The 11,807-nt window shown below is 31.6% G+C and overlaps 1 protein-coding gene across 1 annotated transcript; it reads right to left on the bottom strand.

Moving 5' to 3' along the window:
* Positions 1–43: 43 nt before the first annotated feature.
* F4807DRAFT_472382 (uncharacterized protein) lies at positions 44–2,302 on the bottom strand (the record flags this gene model as incomplete). The annotated part of the gene is made up of 1 exon (XM_048003008.1): positions 44–2,302. The coding sequence occupies one exon, from the start codon at positions 2,300–2,302 to the stop codon at positions 44–46; it is 2,259 nt and encodes a 752-aa protein (XP_047848752.1).
* Positions 2,303–11,807: the final 9,505 nt, after the last annotated feature.

The following is an 11,807-nucleotide window of genomic DNA, read 5'->3' as shown; positions in this document are numbered from 1 at the left end:
GAGACGAATTCAGAGAACGCGTATAACTCGCCAGTTAGTGCGATTACTGCATCTCACACTCCTTGTCCTCCTGCTCCTTTTCCTCGCGCTCAGTGTGCTCAGCCTTTGGCGCAGCTTCCAAGTCGTATTCCTCACCGCCGTTCCACGCTCGCAGAGCTTCTTCAGAGGCGAACGGGTCGCCATACAGAGCAAGCATCTCATCCTTTGAATACGAGCGGAATTTCTTCATCCACAAGGTGGCCTCTGCCTCGGCTCTCGAGACGAAATCGCCGGGCTCGCGGTTCAAGAGTTCGGTGAAGGCGGGATCGTTCTGTGGAAGTTTGGACTTGGCCACCATGGGAACGTCTTTTGCCACGCGAGGGACTTCGTCACAGTAGCTAAACAGCGATGATTCTACGGGAGCAAAACCGACTCGGTTGTTAGACTCGCCAACCTTAGGACCGGATGCTTCTCGGGGGCTTTGAGTGGCAGTGACTCCGGTTTGGTGAAGAATAATCTCAGCTCCCGTCTTTTCCAGGTCCGCCTTCTCAATTGCAAGTATCGATTGCTTGACGTAGTCGACGTCGCTAGTCAAGAGAGAATTCGTGGGCGTAGTGGGATCGCTGTCCTGTCCGTATCTAATACGCATCTGCTCTTCAGCGAACTTTTCAAGACTGAAGCCTTGGCCGTTTCCCGGCTTGTTTGGAGAGGTCGAGCGAGATACGCTCGGGTCTCGTCGATGGCGTCGATACATGAACTGGGACTGCGCTCTGTGTCGTCGAAACTCATTCCCCTTAGGAAACGTCTCGTATTCGGGTCCGTCTAGTTTACGCACCGCGTCGAGAAACCACGGCCGGCTCCACATTCCGGTTCCCAGTCCGCGAATCTCTTTGGGTGGCTCCGGGGTAGAAGGAATGAGAGGAATAGTTGGTAAAGCACCAGAGCCGGAAGGAGCATGGGGTCTGTGGGGGATGACAGTGGAAAGAGCTTCTTCTTTAGGCGGAGCAGCCCGGCCGACCTCAACGTGCTCCTCTTCGGAGTCCAATTTTCCTTCAATCCACGCTTCTAACAAACTTCGATGCGATCCGCGTGCCAATTGAACGGGTTCCTGCATGTCATCAAGCGGCATGTCGCAAGGGTCTGGAGCAAACCGATACATATCGTCGTCAAACGCACCTGGACGTTCTCGCTCCAGCTCTCTGATGGTCTGCTTGTAGAAGCGACTGGCATACTCAATACTCTGGAAGAGTATCCAGAGTCGTCCGTGATCGTCCAACCAGAGATCCTCTAGAACATCTTCTGGCTTTCGGAATCTCGCCTCGAAGTCGTGCAAGAAGTCCTTAGGGGAATAACCAGAGAAGTCGAGATACACAATCTGTCTGGTAAACTTCTGTCGCAGGTCATTTTCCGTTCCCATTGAAATCGGGTAGCTGTGGGACTTGAAGAGGGTGACCTCAACGCCGCGGTGAAACACATCAGCTGTCTTGTCCGCCACGTAGTTCACGTAAGCCTTAGCGTCGTGGGCATCGACGAATTCAATGATGACAGTGTAGTCAATAGGCATCGGGCTAATCGCTGCGGTGACTTTGAGGATCTTGCCGCCTCGAACTCCGGCCATGATGTCCCACATAGGCATAGTTGGGTCTATTCCGGTAATAAAGACCTTTCGGGACGAAGCGACAGAGTAATGCCCGGGCTCAGGAGCATACTGTATGCCGTAGGTGAGCATGAGAGGAGGCGTCTCGTCGTAGCGCGTTACGGTGTCTCGGCGGTGGGCTTCAAAAGCCTGCGCTCGCTCTTCTTCGCTTGAGAATATCTTACTGACGAAATCAAGGTTGGGCGGGATACCCAAATCATCACTCTTTTCCACAACCGATAGGATATACCACTTAGCGGGTTTAACGAATTTCTCACCGTCGATCTCAGTCCACTCTAGCTGCTCGGAAAACATCGTTGCAGAGGATGATGGTGATGTGCTTCGGCCAATTAAGCCGCCTTTCTCAGCAACCACGTCTTTCTTCATACCTAGCGTATCGCTGATAGGAAGACGGGCGACTTGTTCGTCCTGGCGAATACGGTTGATACCTTCAGGATGAATCGAGAAGACTCTCTTAGGGTTAACATGAATTCCACAGTTGTCGAGCTCACAAGATTTTTGTGGGTTCTCTGGGTAATAGCCGCCAACCTCGTGGGGAATTCGAGCTGATAGTTCGGCCGAAGAGGGTCGCCCATGGATAACGCAGACGTCTCGAGTACACGGTGACAATAAGCATGTATACTCATAAGTGGTTGATTCCTGGCCACTGCCAGGCTCGGATGGCATCGTTGCCATCCTGGTGGGTGTGATGGTAGAAACTTGTCGTTGGGGGAAGAGAGAGGTTGAACTAGCCGTATTTCAATCTGAGATATTTGTACGTAGTAAACAGGCAAGAAGGCGTAAATATTGAAGGATGATCTAACGAACGGGATTAAGCGTGATGATGGTGTGTGATAGATCGAAGGTTGAAAGGGTGGAAGATTGAAAGGATGAAGGTTGACAAAAACACGCAAGAAGTCAGTATTTTTACGTGATGTCAATAGTAGAGAATTGTACGTGGCAGTTAGAATGGAAGATAGTAATGAAAGGGAATCTGTGAATGTCAAGGATGGATTTGATGAGATTCAAGTGTCGCAATGTGAAAGGTTGGGTTTGTTATGTGATACGCAGTGGGAAACAGGTAGTAGAGATATAGAATACAGAAGTGATAGTAACTGGGAAATGAAATTGCAAGGAGAAAAATGAGATTAGGTGAAGAAATAAACGGAAGGTAATGAAGATTCGGTGATCGTTCAACGAGCATGAGTGAGATCCGTACGCACCCGCTATAGTTGCCCCAATCTTCTGAATCGCTTCAATCGTCGTCTCCAATTAGTCAAGAAGGCACAATTATGAGGAAACAATATGATCGGCGGAGTTACCGTGAATCGTGAAAACATCGTAAAAAGAGCCACAGGCTTAGTAGGTAGGGAGAATAGATGGATAATATTGTTCAATATTCTTCATGACAACAAAATCAACATAATCCTATCACTATACCTTCGCTCTGATGAATTGATTTGACTCTGATGTTAATTCTATCTTTCTTGTATCACCCATATTGAAGTTTTATAGAGGTGTGTGGACATCGCTATACTATTAACGTCATTTCAGGACAAGGCTCTTGCCTTCAAGTTTTTACTAGGAGAAAACTTTAATACATTACCTTTGACGGGAAGGAACGGCTAATTGAATCTCGCTATCGGATTTATCTAGGTATCTACCAACATAGGTAAGGGTATAATGATTCTTTGGGCACTCAAAATGGAATTCAAGCTACGCCAACCAGAAGAAAACTCAGGTGTCTAAGCCGTATGACAAGAGATTACATTCTACCTACACAATATTTGGCATATCATCTAGGAAGGTCGGGAGAAAATGTACAGACCTTCTAGGTCTAGAGTATCATAAGCCTACCTAATTATATAAATACAACAACAGCATACCTTATAAGTATTAGAGATGTGGGTAGCTATAAGTACTAATATAAGGTTGTGTATTAAGCCATCTGGTTGGCTATCTGGGTAGCTCTGCCCCCTTCTACTTCGCCCTGTACTATGACTGAATCGAAGATTGCTTTTACTTGCCAACATAATGCATATAGTTCCTACTCAGAACCAAAGTTCTTTGATAATTCTAACTTGAACGTAACGTAGACCAAGGTGTTCTCAGGAAAGAGTAAAGGTAGAAAGGGTGGCTCTCGTATCCCTATCCATCATACCAATCGAATTGCACTCTCTAATCTCACGTCTAACCAGACCTTAGCTAGTTGGGAAAGTAAAGTGGTAAACTATTTGCAATACCTTCCCAAATATGACATGAAAAAACACAAACATTTTGGTTGTTCAAGAAACTAATAGTATATACAGGTTAGTTACTATTTTTTACTTCAATAAACATTACAAACATGAGACCTCTATGCTCAAACGTTATGATAAGATGGAACGCCAATTAGCTGGCAGCGCTTATGAACCTGCCTGTGACGCCTTTCTTGACAATTAAAACATGGGGATATGTGACAGGGAACGGGAATAAGCGAGTCCAAACGCGTTAGGCTATACAAAGTCCTTATTAATGTATGATGGTAGATAATAGGTAATGTTGCCAGTAACGATGTAAGCACATTAAAACTCCTACATTGACGACGAAGTTCAGAGTAAATTCAAGGTACTGGAGGTGGAGGAGAGACGAACGGAGAATATTGACTGATGCTGGAATACTAAAATCCTGTCCGTTGAGCTATTGTGTAAAACTTATTCGGAAAGGATGTTTTGATTTGGATGAAAGATAAGGGGATGTAAACCCTTATAACCCAAAGCCAAGCGGAAGAGTCAAATGAGAACTCCCATGATACTTCTGTAGGTACTCCACCTCACATAGTAGTTATCGCATAAGGATACTTGTTGGTTAACCTGGAACTACGCCACGAAACCTGACCTGAGTTCCGATTGGCTTCAAATCTATCCAGTAAATATGAGGCTCGCTCGCTCACTCACTCTAGAGGATAATACCAAATAGTTCCTGGTACGTGTCAGTGATATGCGGGGAGCATAAGTAATGCAAAATAGAAGTAGATCCCGAGTCTAGCCAAGAAAGGCAAATATCAATAGGATTAGGCTGACGACTGATGCCCCTGAGCTTCGTATCTCTGGTGTGACAGAGCCTTATGCAGTTCTCTTCGACGAGAGATTAAATGTCGTAATTCCGGGTCGAATATGGCGCCTTATCTATTCGAGTTATCATCATCGTCTTGTGGTACGCATGAGGGATTTCATAGAGCTCTGTGATGATCAACAAGACTCATGCGATTGGAGCCGATGCCACTGCAAAGGTATCACAAACATACCTCTGACCGACATTCGTTACCACAACCCCTGTAGGGATTTTCGCCCGGATTGTTCACCCTCTGACACGTAAATCGGTACTTTGGTGTGTACCCATCCTTCTGATGTTCCGCTTTCGTTTTCCTTGTCAACTACATAATTACATCGTATGTATTCCGATGATAAAACGGCGCATTAGCCTTGTCGTGTTCTGAATAGACAATATACCAATAGCGTCAATAGCAATGCCTCAGTGACAGCTTATATGTCAAACTGGCTTCCCAGATTTCTTACTCCACTCACTCACTTGACTGCGTTATGCGTTCTTCAAACTGTTAGTTCGTGTATGCTAAGAGTGTCTGATGCTAAAGCTCTCACTCACGCGTTGGAAGTCTTTCCGGGGTTTCCGGATTACGCTAAGACCTCTTACCACGCATGCGCTAGAGCTTGAAAATTGGGTTGAAATTGGGTTATCTCGTGATGTATAATCAATCTACGACATCTAAAACGGTCTGTTATGTCGATGTTATACTATGACAGTTATTAGCCAATCGCGATGAACTCACTAGGGATACTGAGATCAGCTTCAGGGCGGTCCCAATCGCCCGGCAGCGAAGTTTTGATCCAAGATTCGAAATGTCACGAGAAGAACCGAAAGAACCAATGACCGTATTCTCCCGAGGGACAGGATCCCGGGAATAAATCAGTCTACCCCCCTGCGTCGATCGTACCGATATTGGTTCCTACCCCCACCCTAAGACACCCTAAGAGTTCTCACGTGAGAATTGTCTCTTTGGGATTTGTTCCTGGTCGATTATGTCTTACGATACGATACGAGAAAAAGTTCTTTTTCTGCGGGGTGTTGTAGTAGTACTGGAATTGAGGTAATCGATGCCGATTTAAGGACGGGCGAGATGGGACCCGGTTGTTGGAGTGAGGCATCCACGGGTCCATGAATAGATATTGACGAATAGATCGCCAAGAACGTGTAGCACGCGTTGTTACCCCCAAACAAGGATATTTTGAGCCAGGCCGTCGGGTTTCATCGCAGCGTTGTGGAATGATAACTCCGCGGGAGGCCGGTGTGACGAAGTTCGCAGTCAGCTTCGCTTGAGTCTGTAGGTCGGGTTGCTCGGCCTAGGTACTCAAACATGACCGGGGCAATGGAATACCGAGAACAACGTCAGGCCCTGACCGAAATGTAAGCGTCACGTACCTAGTCAGCTATTAATTACATGCCTATGGAATTGGTGTTGAGTTGGGGGTACGGGTACTAGTGTTGACCGGCAGATTGCTTGGCTGGGCTAAGCTCCGGAGTCGACATACACGTTACCTACCCCGGAATCCTAAGAATCCTGGGAATGGTGTTCATGAGCGGTGATCACGCACGCAGACTATGCTTTGGGCTGCCTGAGTAGCTTGCGTGGACCTACTGCACGATGCAGTTTGGACGTGTGCGTTGCTCGGTGGATGGTGAGATTTGTGGCGGTCGTGTTTGTCGTTGATATGTACGTTGCTCAGTGAGTAGGTGCTCGCGTATGGAGCGTATGTAGGTTGGATATGTGGGATCAGGGCACGAGGTGTTAGGTACCCCCTCCTTTTGCCTCCCACGTAAATGGGTCCGTGGTGAAGCTATCGACCAGGACACTGGGGCATGTCCCGTAGAGCATCGGGGAGTTGGCTTGGCAAGGAGGGCTGGATTGACTAGCATGATAGCCCCGTCGTCTGCCCCGTTTAATATGTAATGCTAAATGGAAGAGGTATGAGTCGATGGAAAGGTGCTCTAGTTCTAGTTCGGACATTGAAATGATCAATGATCGGAATAAAAATGGAACTAGTGCGCTAAGACGTTTGCATCATGGATGTTTTGAGTTCAACCTCGCAGCTTAGGAATGGAAAGTTCAATGGAACTAACGGTCGTGGGGGTGGGTGACGCTACAACGTAGTGAGCGTAGTACAGGGGCTTACTTGCCTAAGACTTCTTCGGGCTAGCCCAGAATAGGAGGCGATTCTCCAGGAACTCCAGGTATTGCAACTTCCCCGTTCAGATGTCCCCCACGCTTTAAGCAGAGACCCATTAAACCTTTTTTATCCTGGACCGCCTAGAACAACCCCTCCTCTCCAATTTCTCTTTCTCAACTAAAAAAAAAAGAGCTTCACCGCATTTCGTTCAACATGGACTGGACTGACAGACTAATTGCATGGATTTTTCGCCCCGTAACTCATCCAACAAAACGACGGCGGACGATAATACCGAATCCGCTAACCCGCCAATTCATTTTATATATTGCGATATATATTATATAAATGCACAGTAAGCTTTAATTATTAATATTATATTTTATTATTTATAAAAGTTATAACATTAAAAAGCGTTATAAATTATAAAAAGTTATAATATTTTTTAATTTATATTATTTATAACGCGTTAAATTTAAGCGATAAATAATTTAAATTTAACGTTATATATTAAAAACGGTTTTTTATTTATTTCGTTTAAAAATATATATTCATTTTTTATTAAAATTATAATATATATTAAATAATTAAATAAAAAACTTATTTTAATTTTTTAATTATAAAACTAATTTATTAATTATATTATAAAATGTTTTATTTATTTTATTTTAAACTCGTATTTTTTTTTTATTATTATTATTTTTTATTATATATTTATATATTTTAAATATAAAATAAAAATATTTTATTATAATAATAAGAAAAATTTTCATATTTATAATTATTAACGTTTATAATAAATGTAAGTAAACATTTTATTAAAATGTATTATTTATTATTATTTATTATATATATTTTATTATTATTATTAAAACTTAAAATAAATATAAATAACTTTATTATAAAATTTTTTTTAATAATAAGAAAAATAATATGTTTTAAATTATTATATTATCTTAAATAATTAAATTTAAAAGAATAATTAATAATTTTTTTATTAATTATAAAATTAAAATAAAAATGTTTCTTAAGAAAATAACTTTTAAAATAATTATTATTATCATTAAAATCCATATAATTAAATATTACATTATTTCGATTAAAATTTAATAAATATAAATTTTTATTTTCTTTAATTAATTAATTTTATTAAATTAAGTATCGCTAAAATATTTTAAAAAATAAATTTATTATAAATAAAATCATATTATTATTATTAAAAATAAGTTATTCCTTTTATATAAAATATTATTATAACTTAAAATAAATATTATTAATAATTAAATTTAAATTCATTTAATTACCGGATAATTTAAATTAAGATTTTAATTATTTAAAATTAAAAGTTATTTTATTGGTAGGAATTAATTTTAATTTAAGCTTATAAAATTTATTTAATTTTAATTTTTTTAAAACTTATTTAAAATTTTTATTTTTATTTTTTTCTAGAATTTTAATAAAATAAACTTAATTTTTATTATTAAATAATAAAATAATAATATTAAAAAAAACGGATTATATAAATTAAGCGAAAAGAAATTTAAAAAACATTATTTTTAATTATAAACATTTTTAATTATAATATTTATAAAAAATAAAAAAATTAATAACAAACGATTTAATTAAAAAATAAAACATATATATTATTAACTTATATTTACCTTATATAAATTTAAACATTAATATAAAATAATTATAATTAAAAAATCGATAAACATTTATATAAAAATGTAACTTATTATTATAATTATTAACTATACGAATAAAAAAAAAAATGTTAAATATTTTTATATATAATTTAATTTAAATTATTTCTTAATAAATTTCGGGATAATATAAGTTTTTTTTAAATTATATAGTTAATTTATAAAACGATAAAATTCATTATAAATAATAAACGTAGGAAAGTTAATTTCCCGAAAAAAATTTAAAAATAAAATATATAATAAAAAAGATATAATTTTATTTAATAATTAATTTAATTAAATAAAAAAAGTAAGTGTTATATACTTATATTAAATTAAAAAATTAATTTAAAAGTTGGAAATATTAAAGCTAAATTTAATATAAATGATTTATTAAGTTTTAAAAATTTTCAAGGGAAATAATTAATAATTAAAGTTTAAGATAATAATATAAGGAATTTATAAATTTAAAAATTTATATTAATATATTAATTAATAAATAAAAATGTAACTTTATATTATAAATATAAACTTTTTATATAAAAATCTTTTATATTAAATATATTAAATTTTTTTTAAAATAAGTTATTTTTTTTATAATTATTTTTATTATAATAATAATTATATGGAATATAAAAATAATATTCAAATATTTATAAAATGTTATTAAACGGGACTTAAATATAATTTTTAATTTAATAATTAATAAAAAAAAAAAAACTTTTAATATATATTATAATTTTATTTTTATTAATTTTAATTTTAATATTTTTCCCTTAATTATTTTTTTAAATGTTTCCGGTTATAATATAATATATATAATATGTAACATTATAATAAATATTTTTATTATTAAAAACATTTAAATTAATAAAAGGATTAAAATTAAGATAATTAAAATAATATATATCGATTTATTTTAAAAGTTTTATTTTATTAAGCCTAATTGGAAAGGATAAAAAAATAAAATACGGATAAATTATTAAAAAATTTAAATTTATAATAAATTTTTAATGTTAATAAAATAATAATATTATTATATAAATTAACTTATATATAAGTAATAATCTTTTATTATAAATAAAATAATATAATAAACTTAATATAAATAAAAGAATTATTTATTTAATTAAATGTAAAAAGTTATAAAAAATAACGGAATATATTTACGTTAATATAAAGTTTAAAAAAACTTATACCCACTTCGGAAATTAAAGATAAAATAAATCCTTTATAAGAATTTAAGTAATATAATATCTTTTATAAACTTAAACATTTTATTAAAAAATAAAAAATTATATAAATAATAAATAAAAATAAATAATTATCATTAAAAAATATTATTTTATTTATTATTTATAACTATAATTATAATTTATAAATGTTAATTAATTAATATAATTAAATTATAAGTGGTATAAAATGGTAAAATGTTATAAAATATATTTATTATATAATAACTTTATTAAATAAAAATTTAATTATTACCCGTTTTTTTAATTAAAACGTAATGTTAAAAATATAAAAAAACGTTACAAGTTAATATTAATACATGTTAATATTTCTTTTAATATATTATATAAATTATTTTTAATTAACTTTAATTAATATAAGAAAAAACCTTTTTTAATTATTATAATTTTATTTATACTTAACTTTTATATTATTATTTATTTTTCCCACATTTTTATTTTTTAATATAATTAATATATTTTTTTATAATAAAATTTTAAAAACTTTTATAATTAATAATTTTATTTTTAATACTAATTTATAACATTAATATTAACTTTATAATTTAAATTATTTTATTAAACATTTATATTTTTTATTTTAATTATCCACATAATTATAAATTATTATTTTACTTTTTTATTATTAATAATAATAATATTAATTATAACTTCGCTTATTTAACTTATTATTTCTTAATTAAAAATGTATAATTTAATAACCCATGTTTATATTTAATAAAGTTTATTATTATTAATATAATTTTTATTTTTTAACTTAATAATAATATATTATATAAAAAAGTATATTTTTTTTTTATTTTAAATAATTTAAATTATAAAACTTTTTTATTTACTTATAAACTTATATATTTATTGTTAATTTTTTTAAAATAAAATTAATATAATATATAATTATATTAATTTTTAATTATTAATTATTTCCTTATAAAAATTTACTTTATTTTTAATAATTATTTATTATTTTTTTATTTTTAATTTTTAAAATTTATATAATGTTAAAGTTAACTTATAATATTATATATTATTATAATAAATATTATTAAATAACGCAAGTATATTATAATATTTAATAAATTTATATTATTTTTAAGGTTTACGTAACTTAGTTTAATATAAATAATATAAGTTAATATAATTATAAAAACTTTAACTTTTTATTAATAAATAATTTAATGAATAATATGGTATTTTATTCCGATATTTATTATATATTTAATTAAAAAAAATTTATTTTATTTTTTAAGTTCATAAAAAATAAATATAAATTAATATTCCATTTATTATATTTTAAATTATTTATTTTCTTTAAATATAAATATTAATATAACTATAAATATTATATATTTTATAACCTTTTTTATAAATTTTTATTTGCTTAATTTACGTGGATTATTTTTAATATATTAACTTTATAATTTTTTATAACTTATTACGTAAATTTTAAAATTCGTATATATAAATTAAATATTATTAATAAAAAACTTAAAGTAATATATAAGTTAATTAAATTAAACTTCTAAATTTAATTATTTAAGCCAGCTTTTAATAATGGTTTTATATAAAATTTTTAATTTATTAATAATAAATATTATTAAGTTTTTTTTATTAATAAAAAATATATAATATATTTAATTAATAAGAAAAAAAGTTTTAATAATAATAATAATTAATTAAATAATAAAAAACCTTAAAAATAACTTTTAATTTATAATTTAAATAAATATATACCTTTTTTTTTATTTTTATTTAATAATAATTTTAATGTTAACGCGACTAATGTTATTAATAATAAATATATTAATAATAATATCTTAATATATATTTTTATTCCTTATTTTAATATATTTAAAAAATAATTTAATTGTTTTAAACATTAATATTAATATATGGTTTTACATTATAATATATAATGTTAAATAAATATAAGTATAAGGAAAAGTTTTTAATTAATTAAATATTAAGTTAATTAATATATTAATTTTTAATATAATATAATAATTTAATAAATTTTTAATTAATTATTTAAACA

The sequence above is a fragment of the Annulohypoxylon truncatum genome (genome assembly GCF_022578515.1).
Source record: "Annulohypoxylon truncatum strain CBS 140777 unplaced genomic scaffold F4807scaffold_62, whole genome shotgun sequence".
NCBI classification, from domain to species: Eukaryota; Fungi; Ascomycota; class Sordariomycetes; order Xylariales; family Hypoxylaceae; genus Annulohypoxylon; species Annulohypoxylon truncatum.
The sequence above is the reverse complement of the archived record's forward strand: the minus strand, read 5'-3'. Positions and strand labels throughout refer to the sequence as shown.